Source organism: Pantherophis guttatus, chromosome 2, assembly GCF_059756535.1.
Source record: "Pantherophis guttatus breed Tessera chromosome 2, ASM5975653v1, whole genome shotgun sequence".
Lineage (NCBI taxonomy): Eukaryota > Metazoa > Chordata > Lepidosauria > Squamata > Colubridae > Pantherophis > Pantherophis guttatus.
In genome coordinates, this window is record NC_142064.1 from 174,473,516 (window position 1) to 174,498,267 (window position 24,752).

Below are 24,752 nucleotides of genomic sequence, written 5' to 3' on the forward strand. Positions count from 1 at the left end.
GTTCAAACAGATGCTTCTGATTTTGATTTAAGGGCAATCATTTTCCAGACATCTGAGGATTTTGAACAAAGACTTTTGCCTTGCACCCTTTATTCTAGACAGCTACTGAAGCCAAAAAGGAACTGTGATGTTTTGAACAAGGAATTATTAGTGATCAGAGATGCTTTTCAACACTGGCACACCTCTTGTAAGAAGCTTCACACCCCATTGAAGTCCAAACAGACCACAAGATCCTGGAGTATCTACAGTCTTTTCACACACTCAGGTGGGCACAATTCTCCCAATTTAATTTTCATAGCACAGGCTGATACTTTTTCACACACGTCTGAATAGTTTATTCCACATGTCAAACCCCCCACCCCCATCTCACGGTTCTGTTCTCCAGTCTGAACATTTTGTGTTCCCACTTCCAGTAGTAGCCTCAGTCTGAGCCTCTGAGAGCTAATTACATACTCTTCATTACATACTAATTACATACTCTTCATTTCACCAGACAAATTCACACATCAGAATGACAGGTCCCATATCTATGGGCTTGGGCACATGATCTTCAGGGAGACCTCCAATTCACCTTTCCTTTTCTTGGGAATGGGGACAATTGCATCACAATGGCTAATTATACATTCCTCCTTCCTTGAGAAGATTTTACAACTTAGTCATTAGAGCATTTGGGACTACTTAAGGCCGCACACTTTCTGCTCCAGTATTTTTCTTGTCCAAGTAGGTGTTAATGCCTATGGATCTTCTTGTCTCAGCTGCTGCCACGTCTGAACTTTATCTACAAACTAGCTGAACTGTTGCATTGCCTCCCTTTCCAAAGGAGCCTCAAGTCACAGTTTCCATGGATTATACAACTGATTAACCACTTATAGGGTATGAACATGTCAGCAATGTTTTCCAAGATGGTTCCTTCCATCTGGCAAGTCTTCAGAGACTGATCCTCTATTACATATTCTGACATTGAAGCATTCCTGGTCATCTCATTTTTAACAGAAGTGTTTTATTCACAGGCTATTTTCGGATGCTCTTTTCCAATATTAGATATTAAACTTATTTTTTTCTTCAGTGCATTGCCTACAATCCACTTATGAGATATAGAGGACAAATGTCACCTTAGAGCAATGCCATCGTTGCTATGTAAGCTACCAGCAAAACAATTTATCTACACTCTTGCCTGTGGCTGAGTTCACATGTAACAACTTGGTTTGTTCTTCTGTTTACATTTTTTTGTTTCAAGGATTCTGTGCAGTTCTGTTACCTCATATAACTCACTTTCTCCCAGTCTGGGGGCTATATACTTTCTACAAGAACTTCAGGCAGTACACCAGCTCCTTGAAAAACCACTATATTTTGCCAGGGCTTCCTACTGCAAACTGCTGACCACCATTATCCATTGCTGCTGGAAATTGCATGTAAATTCAACTTTCTCTGCCCTTGCAATCTGGTTACAGCACCTATCAACTTGAATTCTGAGGAGGAGGGAGCAAATTTGAGGAACAGGGAAAGGACTTTTGCCAAGAGAGAACCTGAACTGCATCTGCATCCACCAGCAGATTTCTGGATGAGGATAATAGGCAAATCTGTAAAAGCCATTCCTATCCTACCTACCTCTGATCCTCAGGATGGGATTGACACTTTTCCACTTCTTATCCCTGGAACAACAAGTTTTGGACTGGGACAGTCTGCTGGAGTTAAGATACATGACACTGGAATTACTTCCCCATCACCTGTTGGTTGTCAGGATATTTTGGACATCATCTTGGGGGATGATTTCTGGACACAAAAAAGTGCCTAAACAGGAGGTTACAATGTTGGATTTTTCTCTCTGCCTATAGACTCCTTCAAGTTTCCTCAGGAAGAGGAGACAAATTCCTTATCCTCCAGCTTTCTGGATTGTGTGTGTGGGGCGGGGGGGGGGAGGAATTTTTCAGCTTCAGCAAGCAATCCATGAAGCAGTGGAAAAGTCCTAGATCCTTCCTAGGTCACTCATGCTGGAGAAAAGGAAGGGAGAAGCAACAAGCTCTTCCATGAATGGGGTGGGGAAAGGAGAATCTGAAAGGTGAGGTAGCATGAAAACTAGTTCTGGATAGGTGAGAGGCAAATAATCCAAAACTAGACAAGTCCATTTCTATAACAACAGAAATGAGAGGAAACCATGTTTCTGCTCAAAAGAGAGAATCCTCAAGCCTGTCCACTATATGGGCAAGAGAAAAGGGACACAAGGGTTTGAACCTTGATTTTACTGTAAATGGAACTTTCATTTGACACATAGCAATTCCATGAGTTGTTTCCTAATATCTACATTACTTTATGCAATAGCCCTAATTATTAGAGATCTGCCTTATTAAATTCCTGCCTGTGCCATCCTAAATAGCATTTGCAAAGAAAACCCTGATACTGTCTTCAGATGCTATGAGTTCAAGAGGGAAAACACTGTTTTAATAACAGTATAGCTAAGGACAACTTAAATGTGACTCATTCATGGATGGGAAACAAAATGGGGGAGGGAGGGGGAGAACAGAACAAAAGATGGTGCCAGCCTGGGCATATTTATGCCATAGTTAGATGCAAATGGGGACAAGGACTTTGGGCTAGGACAAGGTACTTTATTTGATGCTAATTACAGTAGCTCCACCAGCTCTACTAGTCAAGGGCAATAACTCTTGCTATAAACAAGCATCCCTCAGGCCTTTTTCATTGCTGGAAACAACTCTTCCACTTTTTGACCTGCATTCCATGATACAAAGTTTCCTATGCTTCTATTCTGTGGACTGAAAACCAGGTTTGATTTTTGGACAAGGCTCTGGACTTTTGGACCGATGACTAAAATATCAAACTTTATCTTCTTAGCTATTACTACAAACTGATTTTCTGAAATTTATTTTTATTAATAAATAAATTCAGGCTTTCTAATTACTGCCTCCTTTACAACCTATAACATATATTATCATGGCCAAAGCCTCAACTATGTAGTGAGTTACAGCTAAGACGATGCCAGAACTAAGAACTAATTGCCATTTATTATTGCTTGCTCTCCATTGTGATATTCATGTCTTTAAAAAATAATGCAAACAAATGCTCTTAAGATGAAGTTTCAAAAGACAACTAGGCTTTCTGGGTGTTTTTCCTTGAAAATATTTTGCTTCTCATCCAAGAAGCTTCTTCAGTTCAAACATTTTTAAGGAGAAAAAAATCAAGAAAGTCCAGTTGACTTTTGAAAAAGAACCTTTGGAATAACCATAACCTGGATGACTGAGAATCTCCATAGACATAATGATGCATTGTCCCCAGGTGTAATATAGAGCTGTTCAAGGTTCACTGCCTATGGCACAAACATTGTTAACCATCATATCTTCATGATATCTCTGTCATTTCTAGCCTAACACAGAGGCTGCTGAAAGATATTCAGGTAGTTAGACATTTTTTTTTCTCTTCAGACACAAATCTTCCTAAATGATAAATGATTCCTCTGTGGATACTAGGGATATTGAGATCTGCCCAGCTCCTATTGGCCATTTTAGGCTGCTGTTAGCTTGTGTATCCCCTCTGATCGTGTTGCATTGCCCTCCATGGGCATTTTTGCTCAGGCTGCAGGAGTGAATTGGTTTTTACAAACAGCAACACACACACTTTTCAGGATAGAAGGAGAAGAGAGGAGTGCTATTTTTAAATATACCTGATGTACTCAAGACCACAAGATTTAACATTACTGAAAAATGGGTAACAGATGAAGAGGGAACAATTTAAGTTCTCTCACCGTCTTACCTGTCACTCCCCCCCCCCACTTCTTCCTATGATTTTCCCTGTCCTTGGACTGGCACTTTTTTTCTCCAGCTAGTAGGAGAAGTGGATAAAGCTACTTTTAAACAGATCTGGGTCAAAAAGGCTTTAAGAGTATTAAGGGAGAAGCAATTCTGTAGGTGCCAGTTCTCTGGTCCCAGAAGCGATCTATGGGATTGGTGTCTATAGAGCCACCCACCGTTCCGTGTGTGTGTGTGTGTATGTATACACTATATATATTGCTAGTCCTCGCAGGACTTGCAAGGATGGCAGGAGAAGCAGGGAAAGGATAGTGAGCTTTGTCTATAAAGTTTCCAATATTGCCTGTGGATGAAATATTTTACAGGGCAGCACTACATCACATGGATTGGACCATAAACTTAACATGCAAGAGAGGGTACTACTCAGTAATGCAAGAGAGCATCATTTGTGTATTAAACAGAACTGTCACCCCTCAAAGACTCAGGAGAGGATTCTAGATGATGCTAGCCTCAGGCACATGGTATTTGTGTAAGGGGTGATGGTGTCTCTATCTAGTAAAGATAGAGTTGCTACTTCACTGCTGAGGCAGAACCAGGCTTAACAATGAAGGCAGCAAAAAGTATGGTAGCAAAAAGTGTGTGTCATCTTAGAAACTGAAGGAAAGCACATTTATATAGTGATAAGGAAAGGTCTTATATTACTTGTACATATTGCTATCTATTCTGATGAAAAACATTATTATATCTCCTTAAGAGTGGGGAGCAAAAAGGTAAGTGGTGTTTTTTTGTTTTTGTTTTTGGCCAGACTTTAATACAATTGATTTAAAGTTAAATTTGTCTAGGATAGGAATTATTTAATCTCTCCCCCCCCATATTTAATATAGGGATGCGTACTTCCTTTTTTGCCTAGAATGGCTGGTGCATGTGAAGGTGTGTCAAAGGCCATGCTCAAAAATGATTCATTTAAAACAGCAATATAAGGGCAGGCACTGGGGGAAATACAAACTAAATCATTAACATAATTTACCATATGATTAGGCAATGTACTTGTAGCTGCAACAAAAGCTTTCAGTGTAACATATATCCTGGGATTTCTTTAGCTTTTTTTTTTGTTTGTTTGTTTGAAGGAGACTAATACTGTAGATCCCTAATTGTTGTTTCTTCCTTTTTTTCACAAGCGAGCCTGCATTGATTTTGCTATCAGCGCCAAGCCACTAACCCGACACATGCCTCAAAATAAGCAGAGCTTTCAGTACCGTATGTGGCAGTTTGTGGTTTCCCCTCCTTTTGAATACACCATTATGGCCATGATTGCCCTAAACACCATTGTCTTAATGATGAAAGTAAGTAGAAATTGCTATGAATTGGTACTACCTACACTGAATATATATCATATGTATCTTGACTTGCCCATACATCATACATAATGTATATGCATGCACATAGATGCATATGCACACACACACACACACACCCCTATATAATTATATGAGCTCCTGTTAATCTTACTCTATTGATATCTCCTTAATTCTGCTGACTGGCCCTGCTGACTAATTCCTGAACTGTGGACTAACTTGAGTCTTACTAGTATAAATCTTACTTTGGTCCTAGACTTTTAGATTGTTTTTAGATCACGCTAGTTTAATTCATGATTGTGCTTTCTTTCTCTCTTGTCTCTCCCTCATATCTCCTCTTCGGTAGTTCTACAATGCAACAAATCTTTACGATAATTTATTAAGGATGTTCAACATTGTCTTCACTGCCCTGTTCTCCTTGGAATGTATTCTGAAAATCATTGCCTTTGGAGTGCTAGTAAGTATCACTCTTGCTAGAATTTACAAATTCCACTGTAAAACGTAAGAAGCATACCGCTACCATAAGAAACAAGAAAAAATACATTACACTTTTTTAAAAAAAAAACAATTTAAAACATCTGCCCCACTATAGGTTCTCAGGATTCTCAGTTCTTGTCTTCTATATAGTGCTACAAGAATGTCAGAAATTGGCCATTGAAGGTCATTATTCTGTAATTTACTAATGGATTTGTAATTTATTAGGAGTATAGAAAAACAGACTAATGATTGGCTTCCCTTGCTGTAGAACTAATTATATACATTTCATATATCCAAGTTTAATGTTCTAGCTATTGTTAATTACAATCAACACTTCTAATTTAAAATAAATATATATTTAAAATTATCAGCTAATAAGATCTATTTGACAGAAGTAGCTCCATATCTCAAAAATAGTTATTACTAATTGATTTGTGGACAACTCCTCAGAAATAATAGTCACCTGAAAACTGAAAACATTATGTGCAAATATTAGTTGTTTGTTAGCCTATTCTCAATGAAGGTGTTGATCCTTCCACTTGAACAAAATCTAAAAAAAATAGTACATGTTTTCAATGTTGAGTCCATGGTAAAGATCTTGGCTCTCCATTGGAAAAAAATATATCCACACAAATCTTGAACCAAAAATTTCATTAGTACCTGTGGACATTTAAAAGGAAAATAAAAACCACCATAATTTTATAGGAACAATAATTTGTTACAATCGATATTGTGAGAATTGCATAAGGAAAATAAGACTCCACAAGACCAACCTACCTTTAAACAAACACAAATACACACTTAGACTGTCAGTGCACAAAGTATTCCTTGCTGCATAAGGGCCAATGTGTGATAATTCTGAATCTTTAGTCTTTCCCCACTCTTTACCTTTTTGATTGCCAGCTCTTCAGGCAACAGATGCTTCTAAATAAATAGTATCTTAAGCAATTATAATTAACAGTACTATATTTGTGATGGTTAGAAGATAACCTTCCTACTCCTCACTGCTATGTTTTATATTTCTGTTGAGGTTATTCTCCCCAGTAAAATTACTTGGTTTAAGATCTTACTCATCCTAACATCTTTCTATTTGCTTTTCTAATGAGCTAAATTATACTTTTCAACAGCTTTGCCATTACTTAGTCAGACTTAGAAACCTTTAGCTTTTTTTTCCTTTAATGGAATGCTGCCCAGGTGCAAAAATCATATTATTAAGCTCATGTGTGTTGTATTTATTTTATAGACGTTCATGTGACTGTCCTACAGATAAATGTAGTGGAATTAAGGAAAGTTGTACATAGTTGCTGGTTGCTTGCAAAACAGGCATACGTATCTTGGCTTCACTGGGTTGCTTCAGGTGCTCACCCAGCAAGCTTTCCCCTACTCTCATATGCTGCAGTCATATTTATGGCCAATACTATAGGTTTCTACCTATTTCTATAGATACCATAGGTTTCTGGGTATGTGACCTGGGTATGTGACACATGCCCTACTGCCACTATTTCAGAAAAAAAGGATGATGTAAACAAAGAATCCTTGGTAATGGAAGTTCCTTTGTAATTTGAATAATAAGAATTGGAGTATACTAAACAGATAACCCAGAGTTTATGAGGGGAGAGGGTAGCTAGAGTGGAAATTTCTCTGTTCTTGTTATTGTTGCTTCCGTCGTGACTAAATGTTGTCACCTGTTTGCTGCTGTGTGGCTGTTCCTTTTCGTCCTTTGTTTTGTTCTTTCTTTATAGAATTATTTCCGTGATGCCTGGAATATCTTTGATTTTGTCACAGTTCTGGGTAGCATCACAGACATCTTAGTGACAGAGTTTGGGGTAAGTTCAAAACTGGTGAGCATGACATTCTGGGGGAGGGAGGCATTCTTCAAGGAATGGGGAATAAAAATTGACACACAAGAAATTCACCATATTAAACACATAACAGAAGAGAAATCAGAAAAATCAAAATAGGAGTAGTACAAGGATAATCTTGTGAGATTTATTTATTTACCTGTTAATAGTTTCCCCCCTCCTCCACAAGCAAATTTAAGATGTCAACAATCAATTCCATATTTTTAGTTCTTTATTAAAAGGTTAATATATAGGTAGGCCCTAATATTTGTGAACTTTAGGAGTACTCGTTTTATTAAAGGCCTTTATTTTGGCAGAAAATCAGAAGAGCTCAAACGAGACAGTTTACATTGGAATAGATGTCAATGTCCCTCTAGAAAGGTCTTATACTAATCTTTAATGTGACTATTATTAATTGTTAAGTCCTTTTAGGATGCAATTTGCCATCAATTGAAATCAAAGAGCAGATTACGGTTAGGATTAACTGGCATTTTCAAAAAGAGATATATACATATCGAGGAGCAATTAGCATTTAAGTCTGTCAAGTAGGACATCCTAACAGACCAGACCAGACCAGAACTATTAGTGTAGTGCTAGAAGTTAAATTTCCTAAGAATGCAAAATACTCAAATAGATGAAGCTGATTAATGCAACCTTCATTAATAGGACTGTTTGGGTATTGCTTTGTTAGATACTTATATCAGGTGTGGTTGGGTCATTTGTTAATCCAAGGTGTAGAGGTACAGATATCCAGATCTTCCTATAACTGTTTCTTTGAAATCAGTAGTAGGAGTAAGAAGCTTTCTCATTATTTCCCTATTCAATCTCCAGCCCTTTCCCTGTTCACCCCATGGAAAAACAAAAGGGAAAATATTCATATCCTTTCTTTTTCTGAGCTAGGCTGTGTTATTATTTCAATCAAGACAGAACTTCTCCCTCACAATTTCTTCCCCATGCTGTTTCACAATCAGACAGCTAATAGTTTTGAAGTGAAGAAAAAGATGCTGGAAAAGTCAATAACAGATCTTTTTCTGTGTATTTACAAGAATTGGGCAAGGAGGGATATCTGATTATAAATTCTGAGACAGTAGTACATTATTACATTCACCAAATCCAGGGCATATTCTGCTATCATATTGGGATGGAGGGGGGTGGTATGTGAATTCCTACACACTGGAGGAGTACCAGGTTGGAGAAAGTTGATACAGTGTAACAAGCCCTGAACTAGTCACAATTTTAGGACTGACCTTGCTTTTCAAGGATTAAAATGCAGACTTCCAACATGGGCTAGTAATCAGCATTATATTCATATTGTCTGCAGAGAAACTGAGGAATTGGGTTCTGAATAACTTTTACAAAATGTAGATCACAACGAAGATGAGGCTCAGGATTAGAAAAATAGAATGACAAATTGAAAACTTTGTGTATGTGGTTGACTACTTTCCTTTCATTAAACAGCGTGTGTGTGAAAGCATACACATACCTGAGCATTTATAGAGTGTTTAGTGGGTTTTATTTTGTTCGTTATTCTATAAGTAATGAATGTGCCCAGATTAGCAGGGGTAAGGAAACAGCTATACTAATAGGAACAATATTATTTTTTAATTTTTTAAAAATGTAATCTAGATTTTGCAGTTTGATATGATTCATTTCTTTAGCATTGAAAGGGTTATTTAAACACACTTTGCAAAAGAAGGAAGAGATTACAGATGGAAGTACTGCTTTAGTTAATCTATGAATTCAGAATACTGTAAGAAATTGCAGAAATTGTTGTTGGTCTTGAAAAAGTTATCAAAGCCAAATCAAAATCCCAAGGAATAATAAGCTTATAAAAATGTATTTCTCTAAACACTTTTAATAACATTTTGTAAAATCCATTTTCTCTTAGAATTAGTACCAGAATAATATGAACCTTTACAATAGAATGTGATTTGTATACAATAATATTTCTTAGAATTAATTAGAGCATTATTGTCTTATATTGAAAGCTAATGAAAAGCCGAACATCAATTGTCTTCAGATTTTGATGACATTCTAACCTTTCTAGAAATTTAGCCGATTTTTACAAAGTAAAATTCAAACAAATTTACTTTATTACACTGCACACTATTCAGCCTAAAGTCATAATAGTGAATGTAACTATACCTGAAATAATATTTATTTATTGTTCATTTCTGGCCAAAAAGGGTTTCAAAGCAGCATATTTTAAAGTATCAAAATGAGAGCCAAATGATTCCCTAACAAAGGAAGTTCCAAAGCATATTCACTTTTGTTAAGGTGTACCTTGTATTGCCACCAATTGAAATGGCAATAGTATATTTAAAACTGATATTTTCACCAAATAGAGAGGCTCATATATTCTCTTGGTTTAAAGCCGGCCAAGGCATTTCTGACTGAGCTGGAATATGGAATGCTATCCAGATAGTCAGGATGCATATTAATCACAGCTGGTTATTTTGTTGCATGGACTTGAAGGTTCTGTAGGTATATCTCCTACATTAAAAGAAAATACTCTAATAAATTAATTTGTTTACAAGCTGACAGTTTTTCATGAAATCTCAGGTTAGATTCCTGAGAGAACCTTCTCATGTTGCCAGGCCCCTGCTTTGTGATCAGAAACAGAGATTCTGAAGTGAATAAAGAGCAATAAAAGGACAGTTTGTATCCAAAGTTCTGAATAACAATCTGGCTGCAATATTCCGTGCTGGACATAGTTTCCAAAATATTTTCAAAAGCAGCTCATAAAACACACATTATAAAAAGTTGTATTAAACATTGGAATAAACATTCCAATTAATAATACGTGTGGAAAGCATCAAAATCCTCTACCACTGCTCAACCATGCAGGAGGAAAACTGGGTGTAGAAGCATTGGCCCACATTGTAAGAACCCCTGACTTAAAACTGGAAGATACTTCACATGGAATGGTTAGATTAGAATCTATTGCATACGAGGATATCGCACCTGTGGATATAAAAGTACAATTCCTTTCTATGCTCATGGCAGCTTTAATCTGGCATTTCCTCCCACTATTCCCATAATTTAAAGGACACCTTGCCTTGCATTTTTCAAAGTCAGACGTAGATTCCAGTTGACAATATAACTATCAAATATAGCTAGCTATCATCCACATACTGATGACAAACCAACCCAAGTATCTGAGCCATGCCTAAGCCATTACATAAAGGCTATTGAGTAAAACATTGTGATATAGACTACTAGTCATAAGGTTAAAGAAAAAATAGTTTATAATACCATCATATAAAGTTTATGTACTGTATGTCTGGAACTAAAGGGTATTGCCAAATCTTGTCCCAGTCAGCTAACTCAGAGGTGTGCTGTGTTCTGTCTTTCTGATCTTTTGAAAGATCACCCAGAAATGTTCCCCCTCTGGTTTGTACCATAGGTCAACCACAAGAACAATGATTTTTATTTATCCTAGCTGATCAAAACAGGTAAGACTTTTTGGTAGAACTGTGGTGATTGGGTAATTTGAGCCACTTGACCGTTAGCAGTTTAGGCTCCACAGGAAATGCTGCAAAATTATTTTTGCAACATTTCCCTTGAAGCTTTGATAAATTCTTGCCTAATTCCAGCTGCTGAGGAGTTCTCAGTTTTCCTCTTGTTAAGGAGCCAAGATACCTTCCCACCATCTTTTATAATCCAGAGATTCTCAAAGGGGAGACTTTTTCACTGTCAGCACAATGATCAATTGGGGGGTATTTTTGTTGCCTTTGTTTCCTTTCATACCTGTGCAATTATATTATCATATAGGTCATCTTTGCTTTTCCAGACATCAAACAGCATTTCCTCCGGTTGATGACAGGAAGATCCCTAATCTATATGTGTTCCTTCTATGTGCATGTGCTTGCCTTTTAGAATTGCCTTTCACACTTATGGTGAAGTGGATAGTGACCAATTAAAAGACTACAATATGATAAAAAATTCAAAGATACCACTCCCTTAGATACTTATCTAAGTATTTAAATAAATCAGATTTGGAGAGTGGGCTGTTCTTCCCTGCATAAGATAGGAATATTAACAAGTCTGCTGTATGCCAAATGGATATCTGTCCAAAACAAAGTCTACGTACAAATTCCTTATTTGTTTGATTCTTTCTTTACCAGATTTACCTCCTGCTCCAATCAAAGCCTCTGAATGGCTTTAAATATTGTATTTACATGATATGATATGTTAACTCTAATATCTGAGACTGGCTACTGTTGACCTCACCCCATTCCTAAGAGGTCTGTAAGGGGCATGCATAAGAGCACCAGCGTGCCTACCGTCCCTGTCCTAATGTTCCCTTTAATTGTATTCATTTTATGTATTCAATTCATGCTTATACTTATATATTTTATCTAATACGTACTCGACAAATAAATAAAAATTAATTAATTAATTAATTAATGTCATAATAGTCATGGAGCCCATGAACAAAGATGCCTTAATGCAGCATTTAGAAGTAAAATGTGTGGTAAAACAAAGCCTAATCTCTTCCTCATTCATCAATTCGTGTCCTGCTGAGACCCTCTGGAGTGAAACAGTTTATAAATCTAACACAAACATACATACCTTTTAAGGGTTAGTAATTGCAATTTGAGATATTCTTTCTGCACTTAATGTGTCAAAGTTCAAGAAATGCAAACTCCACAATTCCGGAATCAGATGAAGTGTTGTTTAAGCTTCTGAATCTATCTTAGGGGAGAAGATAGAGTATGGACTTCCAAGTGGATTTCACTAAAAGAGGCAGATATTCTAAGGCAGTGTTTCTCAACCTTGGAAGCTTGAAGATGGGTGGACTTCAACTCCCAGAATTCTGGGAGTTTAAGTCCACCCATCTTCAAGCTACCAAGGTTGAGAAACACTGTTCTAAGGAATTCAAGCAAGTTTGCTTAAGTGCCATGCAAGTTACATGGCACTTTATTTTAAATGAAACATTGATTGAATTAATTTTCTAGTGAACTCTCTTATAATTTAATGCAAGTGTAACTAAAATTATTAAAATTATTTCTGTAGTGAAGAAATAATTTAATATAGTAATATTCAGATGTTATTTATGATTTGGTTTGTCTGTTGCTGCCTGCATGTCAGTTGCTTTCTAAAAATAATTTTTTAAATTATAGCCCATGGTCCCACTTTTCTCAGGTCTCCACCTAATAATGAGAAAGCGTTAAGTCATCAGCTCTGTTGTTTTAAATGTAGTATTTTCCCCTTAAACTGACATCCTACCATAGCTTCAAGGTGTATAAAATCAGATTCTGGCAGTATTAACTTGGAAATTAAGAAAAATGTTGTGTGTGAGAGAGAGTGAAATTAGCAGTGGGAATATTAGAAGGAATGAGTATGCCCTGTCCATTATAATGTAGCTATCATATAACCTGGAAACTCTTAAGGTTCATGAGCAGAATGAACCTCACTTTTCTTCAATAAACATGTATGGCACTTACTCTGCCTGTCTCTCATTCCTTCTGCATGAAGGCCAATTTATGCTGGTCTCGAAGTTTTAATATTTGTGTGACACCCTTTATATATTGTCATACTATTCTTACATCTTGCATAACCGCAAAAATCCTATTCCTCAGTGAGTTAAAGATGGAAGAACTTGTTGCTTCTTGAAAATCACACAGGACACAATATGTAGCAAGTAGATTCTTGAGAAGTAGTAAAACTTGCCTACATAGAGATTTTCAGCTGAAATATTAGATGTCTTAGAATGTCTACCACGTAACTTGCATGCAACTCTTTTATCTTTGTTTGAAGTCAAAGTCAGATATATATTGAACATCCACATCACATATGTAGTGTCTGAGTCTTTTTTTGTGTGTACAGTTTTATTGGAAGTTTGTTTGTGTAATAATGGGCTCCGAAGCACCTGTTATAAAGTTACATTTAATCTTGGGATGTATATTTCATAGAAACCCAGAGGTACATACAACAATATCACATGATGAGGCAACACCATAGAAGTCTTTTGATCTATTAGAATCAGCAGGATTTCAACCATGATAATAATCACTGAAGCTACATTATATATTTCTTTGTATCTAATATAGCAAAACTAGTTCCCATATGATTAATTTGTGAGCCAGCAAGGGTCCATGATGCATCAAGTAAAGATATGATTCAAATATTTAACCATCTGTAGTGGATCTAAAACATAGGTTCTTGAACTTAACCTTCATATTCTTTGAATATTTACAGCTCTCAGTGGTTCTGGGTCAAGTAAAACATGTAAAAATGCATCCTGGTAAACCCAGAGCTGTATATTCTTTTTTCTACTTTGCCAGAAGGAAAACAAAAAAAACAAAAAATGTCTAGCTTATTTCTTCATTGGCTAACAGATGCATTTTACATCCAGGGCATTATATATTTAATTGCAATTCTCCACTCCTCCCTCAAGTGTCTTTTTCTCAGGACACTTGTCTTGCTTTTGTTTTTCTCCAGGTTTATATATTCTAAACACATGTAACTTGAAGCCACATGGTAAAACTTTACCTGCTTGTATCAAAAAATAATAATCAGAGCATTTGGTTGTGGATAATTTCACAAGATGCATACTTGTATTGATGAGCTATCACTGATTTTCCACCTAGATTATTTGGGGGTTGGAGGTGACCCTCTTTTCTATTCCTTTCCTTTATATTTCACTTCGGTCCGAGGATCTTTAGTTGCTAAAAAATCTGGTAAAATAAGATTTAAAACAATAAAAATACCCAATCAGAACCAATCATAATGTTAACAACTAACCTATGGATTACTCTCTTCCTTTCTTTGCTATTTAATTACCCTTATTAATTTTACTAAGCAGTGCAGTGTTGGTTTGAATTTGTTTCCTTAACCAGTTCCTGGATCTTTAGTTTCTGCACCCCATTCTGATCTTGCTTGTTTATTTTTCCTTCATCTCCCCAGAACAACTTCATCAACCTGAGTTTTCTTAGGCTGTTTCGAGCTGCCCGTCTCATTAAGCTGCTCCGACAAGGCTATACCATCCGCATTCTGCTCTGGACTTTTGTCCAGTCTTTTAAGGTAATGATCAAAGGTACTTAATTGTTAATTTAAAGTGTTTGGGACAGAGAATAAAAATACAAAGATGTAAAAGCTAAGGTCCCAGACCTGGCATCTTTACAACTCTGCCTCTTCCATTTCTATTCAATCTCTAGCTATAAACTATAACTTTGAAACACGATCTTCATTATGGTGCCAGTGGAATTATATCTCATGAATATTTTTCTAGGAGTTCGTGTTTTTACATAAAAGCAGTCATAACAAAATTTTTGTAGTCATAGAAGTATGCAACAGGAATTAGTAAAAAAAAAGTAATATAGTTAATTATTACCGCATTGAACAAAAAACAGCAATGAGCCTTTGGGAACAACTAAAGTTTGTAAGAAGCAAAGTGCTAGATTCCCAGTAAAACCAGTGTGATTGTTTAAAAAAAATAAATTTAGAAAATATATGCTTTTATTTCATTCTATTAGGCCCTTCCATATGTGTGTTTGCTGATTGCAATGCTGTTTTTTATCTACGCCATTATAGGAATGCAGGTAAGCCACTATCTCATGTGGAGTATTGTTATGCTTACTGTAGGAGCAGTGTGATGGTTTGGGGTTGGTAGCCTATTGGTTTTATTTTAGGCCTTTAGAATTTGAGAGACATCAGCCAGTGGGAGGCTGTGCTGCCTTGGGCAAGTGTGGAAAACTCTGAAGAATACAGAATAACAGACTTGGAAGGGACCTTGACAGTCTTCTAGTCAATCCCCTGCTCAAGCAGGAGACCCTATACCAGTGATGGCAAACCTTTTTTCCTCGGGTGCCAAAAGTGTGTGTGCACTAACTCACCCACGCACATGCCCACACCCATAATGCAATGCCCCTCCTGCACGCCCCACCCCCTGCACATCTGTGCCCCCACGCGCATGTGTGCACGACCCCCCCCTTTTGGCCTCACATTCCAAAACAGCGCTGGGGGGGGGAAACCCTCGCCTCCCAAAACGGCTGGGAGGGGGGAAAAGTCTTCCAAAAAGGCTGGGAGGGGGGGAAAAGTCTCCCAAAACGGCTGGGAGGGGGCGAAAAGTCTCCCAAAAAGGCTGGGAGGAGGGAAAAGTCTCCCAAAAAGGCTGGGAGGGGGGAAAAGTCTCCCAAAAAGGCTGGGCAGGGGGAAAAGCCTCCCAAAATGGCTGAGAGAGGAAAAAAAGCCTTGCCTCCCAAAACGGCTGGGAGGGGGAAAAAAGCCTCGCCTCCTAAAACAGTGCTGGGAGGGGAATCTCCGGAGATCTGGGAAGGCACAGGCAGCAGAAAGTGAGGAGAAAGGTAGGTTCCCCAGCGCATGCGTGCGCATCTCCCGCCTGCAGGGCAGACTCGAAAATCAGCTGACCAGTGGGAAGCGTGCGCACATGCGCAGTGGAGCTGAGGTGGGCGACAGCTTGTGTGTCCGCAGAGAGGGCTCCACGTGTGCCCTAGGTTCATTATCACGGCCCTATACCATTCCAGACAAATGGCTGTCCAATCTCTTCTTAAAAACCTCCAATGATGGAGCATCCACAACTTCTAGAGGCAAGCCATGTCAAACCTCCAAGTAAGATGTCCCCAAAAATAAAGTTCAAAGTATCCCTCTTCTTTTCAAAGTCTATTTATTAGACACACATTAAATTGGCAAGGGCTTGGTGTAATTCCAACTCTGGACAGGATCTGGAATTACACCCAATAAAAGCAAAATTATGAAACTTCCCCCGAGTCACAATCTCCAATTAATCCTCAGTCCCACAGTCCGGTGATTCCAAACTCCACCTTCGTCCAGCTGCAGGCATCTTCTCTGTTCCCACGGGAAAGGAATACAACCTAGACATAACATTCCCCCTTTATCTTTACAACCCCCCTCTCACAATTACTGCTTTTGAGCCACATACTGCCTATTTTGTACTATGTATTGGGTTTTTCTTGCCTAAATGTAAAATCTTATTTTTCTCACTACTGAATTGCATTTTGATGGTTCGGGCCCAGTGTTTAAGTCTGTCAAGATCTTTCTGGATCTTAAATGCTTCTGAAGTATCGGCTATTCCTCACAGCTTGATGTCATCTACAAATCTGATGAATTCCCTTTCTATCCCTTCATCTAAATCATTTATGAAGATGTTGAAAAGTACTGTGCCTAAGACAGAGCCTCGAGGTACCCCACTGCATGCTTCCCTCCATGTAGATGTGGTTCCATTGAGGACTACATGTTGAGTGCAGTTTTTCAGCCAGTTACGAATCCATATGGTGGTGATGTTGTCTATCCCACATTTTTCTATCTTACCAAGAAGTAGGTAGTGGTCTACTTTGTCAAATGACTTACTAAATAAAGTATACTATGTGAAAATATACTATGTCCAAGCATTTTGCTGGTCCACTAATTTAGTCACCTTGTGAAAGAATGCAGTAAGGTTTGTCTGGCATGATCTGTTTTATATATATTTTTAAATGTTTTAAATGTTTTAATATTTGTATCCTATGTTTTTTATCTTGGCTGTACACCGCCCTGAGTCCTCAGGGAGAAGGGCGGTATATAAATTGGAAATTAAATTAAATTAAATTAAATTAAATTTTTGACAAACCCATAATTTTGTGACATTATTAATCAATGACATTATTGCTACAACCATATGCTCCATATATTCTAGTACAGTCTGAAGATGCTTAATGTAGTATCTTTTACATTTTAAAGCAATGTTTAAGTAGTGGTATGAAATAGCCTGATTACACATTTAGTCTAAAAATTTTAGCCTAATCGTTTGATTTCAGGGTTTCATTGGACTATCCTTGGACTAGCATGGCTCCAGATTTAGAACTAGCTCCAGTCCTTTTCTATTAGGGAGGAAGGATGGGAAGGACTGAAAGAGAACCTCTGTAGGAAACATCTGCCAGAGTTTCCTATATAGGGAAAGTTCAAAGAGTAAGGTTGCCCTCATTCTTTATACTTGAGAAATCTGTTTCTATCCTTTGACTCAGTGAACTCATCCCAAGAAACACCTGGAGTTCAAACAGGTAGATATTCCTCCACTACTACTTTTAATCAATGGCAAAAGAAGCCATTCTGGTTCTATTGCAACTGGCAAAGACCCGTAAAGTGTTTCCCTTGGAACAATAACTTGGTTGCTGATTTGCCATAGCTCATTGCAAACTCTTGCTGAAGGAGCACTCCAAGCTTTTATCAGCAATTCTTGTATTCAAACACTGATTTTTCTATAAGACAATGGTGCCTACATCTCCCAAAGTGTTTATTTTTTTTCTCAATTGCATTTGATAATTGCAAGTTTTTAAATCTGTGTACATCTTTGTTTCTTCAGGTTTTTGGCAATATTAGCATTAAACATGATGAGGATATGTCTGAGGATGACTTGCCTGCCATTACTGAGCACAATAATTTTCGCACATTCTTTCAAGCTTTGATGCTTCTTTTTAGGTGAGGCTCAGCCATTGTACTTCATTAGGGAAACCATGTCAAAGTACTGTGATACCAAGAGCCCTGATGTTCTTAGGCTTATCAAGCCTTTATCTAATGCAAAAATTAATTTATTTTGCTTAAATAAATTAATTGTACACTGTACTGGTAGCTCAATAGACAATGTAATGGAAATTATTTCTTAGTTCTACAAAAAAGTAACTTAGTTCTGTGTAAGAAAAAACAATTATTTTATTACCACAATTCATCCATTATAGTCAATGTTAATTTTGTAATTAACATAGTTTATATTCTGTTCTAGCAATCATTTAATACTGTCTGAGCCCACAAGTTTCTGACTTCTGATTACTAGTATCACGCTTGTCCTCAGATGGTGATATGACTGCTCCCTCTATGCTGAGTTTCCAGTGCTCACTATCTGTTCTTATTTCATCTCCCTTTCCCAGAAGTGCCACAGGTGAGGCTTGGCATGAGATCATGCTCTCTTGTCTAAGTGGAAAACTCTGTGATGAAAAAGCAGATCTCAAAGGATATCAGTGTGGCAATGAGTTTGCATACTTCTATTTTGTTTCCTTCATTTTCCTGTGTTCTTTCCTGGTGAGTAAAGGATACAGAGTACTAAATAGGTAGATACAGCATGTATTTGGGGTATATGAGACTATGAATATTACTGGTTAAAATGTCAGTACACTATCCTTCTAAGATAGTATTTCAAAATGATTTAACAAACAGTTGTAGGACAGTCTTTATCCAACATTATGTTTGATAATAGTTTTTAAAAGTCACATATTTCAAATTATTATCAATATACAATTAAAAGAAATAAGGGAGGGAAGGGTAAATCTTCTATATCAGAGTTCCCCAACATTTCTGGCTTTGCGGACCGGGGGGGAGGGGATGGCAAGCGTGCATGCATGCAGCTCCATTTCCATCAGCAGCGTGCACGTGCACCTGCTGCTCATGCAAATAGAGCGCACATGCACAGGCTCGCCCGCTGCTCATGCAAATGAGGATGTGCGTGTGTGCGTGCTTGCTGGCTGGCTATTTCCACGCCCAGTTGTAAACACCTCATGGCTGACTAGTGGGCTACAGCTCACAGCTTGGGGACCCCTGTTCTATATATAGGTTACTGCAAAGCAAACAGATTTTTTCAAAAACATTTTAAATATCAGAGGTGGAAAGGAATACATTCCAAATAGTATTGTAAAAATTCACAGTGTATCAAGGAACATATTTTCCTCTTCTCTCCAAATTATATTATCTCAAAGAAGGTGGAATGTTTTTACTGTTGCAAACGTGAGAAGTGAAAAAATGCATTTTCTCTATGATAAAATATGTAAAACCAGTATGGAAAACTAGCATGACAAACATATTTTTATTGAGTAGTGGCTTTCCATTCCTGATGTTAAGCAGAATGAATGTCAATTCAACAATAGCACTCAACTTTTTAAAAACTGCAGCGGGAAAACAAGTACCAGAAAACTAAAAATGTTTAAGATATTAGTCACATTTTTCATTTTTTTTTTTCATTTCTGATGTCTATCATTTAATCACTTCCTCAGCCTTTAAATGCAAAGGGCAACTATTATGTGCCTGAAAAGTTGTTGTTTTTAGTGACACTTTCCCAGCTGCCATTACCTCTACTGGTTAAAGATTAATGATAGCCCAATAATCTGGAAGGCATCAAATTGTACAACACTGGCCATATTAATAATCTTTTGAACTGCCTACTTGCATATGAAGCAATGCCTCTATTTCTAAAACGTTTGCATAATTGAGACAAGTATCCAGAAAAATTTTATACCTCAGGCCTAGTTTCTCTTTATGGTTGTTAAGCCCAATTTAGAAGATGCCTTTGGTATTAGTTCGTTCTGTTTTCTTATTTTATTCCAGGAACTAATAGGAGAGGCTTTGTGAGCACCTGGAGTAACATAATCTAACCCACTATCTTTGTACAAATTAAGAATTTATTTTTGTTGATGTACTTCAGTGTGTAGTGATTCTGTACTGGATTCCATTTTGTGCTGTCTTCCAAGAAAGCGTATTCTATTTGCTTTACCTGTGATTGCCCTAAAATTCTACCAGCAATCCATATCCACCTTAGTCCTTACTGAGTATTTTTTTCTTGCTTTTATGTAAGACTGTTTATATCTGTCTATCTAAAAATGTATAACTTTGTGTGTAAGAAAGGGTGTAAAACATATTGTTTAATGCTATGTTGTCTCTTCTTGTTAGATGCTTGAGCAGATTTTTAGGTTCTTGCCAGGCTTCAATGTGAAGCAAGAAATAAATTCATCTATTTTTCCTGGAATTTCTGGTTATTTTGTATTTCTATTTTTCACTACTATTTTGACGTTGCAGATGTTGAACCTTTTCGTGGCTGTCATCATGGATAATTTTGAATATCTGACCCGTGACTCCTCCATTTTGGGGCCCCACCATCTGGATGAGTATGTTCGTGTGTGGGCTGAGTATGACCCTGCTGCCTGGTAAGGACACATCTATCTTACCGCTTCCAGTATGAAACCCAGACCCAAAGTCCATCTGAAGCAAGTGTTTAAGGAAGTGGGTTTGATTGCGTCATGATTTGGGATAGATTCCTTAATAAGGAGAACCAAAGCAGGGGGAGGGAGAAGTTCAATGTGAACAGAAAGGCAGGAACCCATTATCTCAATTCCAGTAGAAAATTGAGAGCTAAAAGTGGCAGCTACAGTTAGAAATAGTAACGAAGTGAAAGCCAGTCCAGTTCAGATTATTTTATAACCTTTACACAGGAGGGGCTTTTGGCTGGTAGAAGCTTTTGGACTCTCATTACAAAATGGAAAGCAGACCAACTAGAGCAAGGAGGTGAAAAGAAGAATAGAATTCTGTTCACAAGAAGGCTAGGATTTTATCTTGGCTCATTTTAGCAGAGTTGAACTATGGTAGGTCTTGATAGGTTACCAGCATTAACTACTGTGTTTTGAGAGAAAGATATTAACTGAGACAGAAGTGGAGCTACTGCCTCTGTTTGCATGCGCTCCATTGTGAGTCACACATTCTAGCAGAGCTCCAATCACCATGGAGCTGTAGCCCTGCCCTTCTGCCATTCCCATTTCCATTCCTGTTGGCTAATTTCTCTGGGTCTTACTATAAATAACTGACTGAAAGAAACAGATGTGGGAGTTAATCGCTGTTTAACATTTCCTTTTTTAATTTTAGGTTTTTGCAGCTGGATTCTGTCAAGTCCACACACACACACCTTCACTTTAACCCATAATGTTCATAAGAACATGATATATGTCCCTTTGTGGCCAGGGACATACCCATGCCATTCCTTTAATTTGAATTGTGGGCTTTATAACCTTTCCATAGGACAACTGGGTACCATGCTAGCAACATTTGAGCCAAAGAATTAGTCTGATTTAAGTCCCTGTTGGTGGCTATGTTTAATTTTCTGCCCACTTTATAACATGTAAACCAAATAAAATTGTTGAGCTGCTAGTTTTGCATCCTGCTGAAAACTCAAAGATACAACATACTGTTGATCAGTCAAGGAAGGATGCTTAGTAGCTCTGTTAGCAATAGATGACACACTCTTATTATTTCAATCTATAAAAATGACTTTGTGTATATGTGTATGTATGTTTATCTGACAGGGCCTTCCCTTCTATTGTGCAATTGTTTTTGTAAATTTGTCTATGGTTTGCTGGAAAGGAGCTAGCCACAAGGTTGCTATAAGTAGGCATGGTTAGTAAAGTTGTAATAATTGGCAGCTAACAGAAGATCCACCTATCATTATCTAGATATTATTTATTATCTGAAAATCTAGTTCTCCCCCATTTGAGTACAAGTCACCCTATAGTTACTAATAAAACCAGTGAAAAAAATAAAATATTGAAATAAAAGCCTTTGGCGATAGTGATTGATTTTAACCTGTTCATTTTGAATTCTGAAAAGACAACTATGTTCCATAAAAGATAAGTGAATTGGTACCCAAGAATCAGAAAAATCTGATAAGTTCTGATTTGATATAAATTTCATCTACATTATCTCTTATTGTCTAAGACTTCTATTACTTCTCAGCTACTTAATATATGAGTATAAACCAAAGAGGGCCAACATGTCACCCTCCAGCTGTTCTTGAAGTCCAGACTCCATAAGCCCTAGCTTGCATGGCCATAGTAAAGGATTATGGAAGCTACTGGCCAACATCTGGAGGGCCACAGATTGCCTATTTCTATTGTAATTTATATATTAGCTCTCTTCCCTTCTCACAAAATTGATGGGAAGCATCAGTAAAAAAACTGATGTGCTATGGCTCTAAGAAGCCCCTTTCTTCCTACTGCAGCCAATGGGAAAGTTCAGCTCCTTCGTATAAACAGAGGGAAATGGTATTACTTGACTGAAGTGAAGGTCTCTAGCCATTAGTTCTGCTATGTTCTGTTTGTACATAACAGTGTATGTGTTTATTTTGCCCTGTAGCGTCTGCACTAACCCCCGTGTATTCTTCTTGCAGTGGCCGAATTCATTATAAGGATATGTACAGTTTATTACGTGTAATATCTCCCCCCCTGGGCTTAGGCAAGAAATGCCCTCATAGGGTTGCTTGCAAGGTTTGACTTACACTAAAACCTGCTAGCATCAACGGAATGAATGTTGCTTATGGTTTTTTTTAATATATATCTTTTTTATATATATATATATATGTGTGTGCATATATATATATCCGTACACATACCTATCTATATATTGCACTTTCAAAAGTAATTTAGTAATGTAATTAGCCAACAGAATGCGTGAAATGATGCTGCCACCCAGACCAGTAACGCATGGAGCATATCAATTACCTTGAACCATCTCTGCTTGCTGTTAGCTGGAGCTAGGCCTGGAAGGTTTTATGAGTCTCTCTGTACCCACCACTGCCACTTTCTGCATACTAATACTTCCACCTGGGGAGGACAGAGACTCCATCAACACTCTACCATTTCTCCCTTCCCCCCCTCTCTCTCTCCAATTCTTTCCAGCCTTTTTCCCCCCAACACCTTTTCTTCCTGTAGTCTTCCCTTCTCCTATATTGGCAAAAAGGGGCTTTCTTATCTCTCTCTCTCTTTCTCCTTCTCTCTTTCTAAGAAAACCTGACTCTGTACTTTTTGATCTACTAAGAATATAAGGATTGTGATCTGCATTAACCTCATAGTGAGCAAGGCAGATGATGACACATGCTTAAGTAAAATCTGAATTCTTGTGACAAGGACACAAACTTTGAATGTGTAGTCCAATATTTGGTGGACCACAATTTGATTACAATATTTCTACTAAAAATCATCCATGAAGATCAAGCCTATTTATACTCCTTGCTGACCAGCAGCACAGTAATCTTTTCATTTTTATCTTTTTTTTCTTTTCTAATTGATTTTTAATATTTTTTTCTTTGTAATTCTTTCTCTCTATTTTTCCGTGTATTTTCCTTTTTTAAAAATTATTATTGGTTATTATTGGCTATTTTTTATTTTTTGCTCCCAGGGGCCGGATGACTTTCATGGACATGTATGAGATGCTGAGACATATGTCTCCACCCCTGGGGTTAGGGAAGAAATGCCCTGCCCGTGTTGCTTATAAGGTAGAATATATATATATGTGTCTGTGTGTATATCATTTTTTTTTAAAAAAAGAAACAATAAATACTTCAAGTCAGCTTCATTTTTTAATTATTTTGATTGAGCAAAAACAAGCCTATAATTTTTGTAATTTCTTCCCCTTCCTAATTCCAGTTTCTTGAACAATGACAGTGTGTACATTCAGTTCTGTTAGTGTTTCATGTTTCAGAGACTCCATTATGGCCAGTAGATAAGGGGCGGGTAAAAAAAACAAATCTGAGGTGCATGCTCCTACTCAAATAATTAATTGAAGTGCCATCTAGCAGAAATTGTTTATCATTCCCTTAGAACTCTCCAAATAGCCTAAAAATTGAGATTGCTTTAAAACTGCCTAAATCAATATAGATTCCTTAACCCTACCCCAGCCGCCAATAAATTAAGAATGACAAAGAGATAGCAAAAATAGAAACCCATTGAATAAAGTTATAGGACTTTAGAATGCAAAACAAATAAAAACATCAATTTGATATTAAAATCTAGTCAACTGCACTGTAGTGGCAAGCTACACAAGTACAATATGTGAGAATACATTTGATATCCAAATAAGAAATTTTGAAGGTAAATATTATCTTCATCTGGTGACATATCTTCATAGAACATATCTACATGGAAATCAACCATTTGTAACCTATAAATAAAACTTTACACTAATCTATGTCAGGTTCCCCCATATAAAATCATGCTTCTGTAATTCCCATCTTCTCTGAATGCAGAACATATATGCAACAATATTTAGATTTTATTTCTGTCTAAATAAATGTCACAGCATTAGTTACAAGTTACAACCCATTTCCAGTACAGTACATTAATTATATGGTGGCAGAGAGGACCACACTAGTAGGACAAAAGCAAAATTAGGTGCTTGGTACAGTATGCTGTACTGTACAGTGATAATATATTTGCCTTACGTTAAGACTGAAAGATTTGATCTGGATCCAGAAGCTGAGTCTGGATTTACTTTCTTAAAGTTCAGAGAAAGTTCAGAAAAGTCCTCTGGACAAATTCTGTTGCAGATCTGAAACTAGTTTGGATCAATATCAGAATAGATTTGTTTCCCAACCAGTCCCCTGACCCTACCCATACAGACACATTAGGATTTAGTAGGTATTCGTGCATATTCCAATTATGAATAAAAATTTCAATTCTCTCTCCAAGGCACCTAGCATAGCCCAATAGTTTGAGATATACATCATGATTTTTCATGCTTTTTAATGTTCACTATGTTTGAAAACAGCA

The 24,752-nt window shown here is 37.2% G+C and overlaps 1 protein-coding gene and 1 long non-coding RNA gene across 5 annotated transcripts in view; one reads left to right on the forward strand and one right to left on the reverse strand.

The window, feature by feature from the left end:
• CACNA1A (calcium voltage-gated channel subunit alpha1 A) overlaps nucleotides 1-24,752 on the forward strand; it is a 360,780-nt gene that overhangs the window by 277,587 nt on the left and 58,441 nt on the right. For 3 of the 4 annotated variants that reach the window (XM_087887342.1, XM_087887339.1, XM_087887341.1), the window contains 9 exons: nucleotides 4,940-5,104; nucleotides 5,463-5,573; nucleotides 7,336-7,419; nucleotides 14,347-14,463; nucleotides 14,916-14,981; nucleotides 17,762-17,877; nucleotides 18,324-18,474; nucleotides 20,239-20,366; nucleotides 23,383-23,479. In XM_087887342.1, coding sequence (XP_087743468.1) covers nucleotides 4,940-5,104; nucleotides 5,463-5,573; nucleotides 7,336-7,419; nucleotides 14,347-14,463; nucleotides 14,916-14,981; nucleotides 17,762-17,877; nucleotides 18,324-18,474; nucleotides 20,239-20,366; nucleotides 23,383-23,479 — 1,035 coding nt within the window. The remainder of the gene's footprint in view (nucleotides 1-4,939; nucleotides 5,105-5,462; nucleotides 5,574-7,335; nucleotides 7,420-14,346; nucleotides 14,464-14,915; nucleotides 14,982-17,761; nucleotides 17,878-18,323; nucleotides 18,475-20,238; nucleotides 20,367-23,382; nucleotides 23,480-24,752) is intronic. The other variant, XM_087887340.1, reaches the window with a different exon arrangement.
• Nucleotides 1-24,752, reverse strand: part of LOC117658913 (uncharacterized) — a 96,555-nt gene that overhangs the window by 42,893 nt on the left and 28,910 nt on the right. The gene's annotated exons all lie outside the window — the stretch shown is intronic.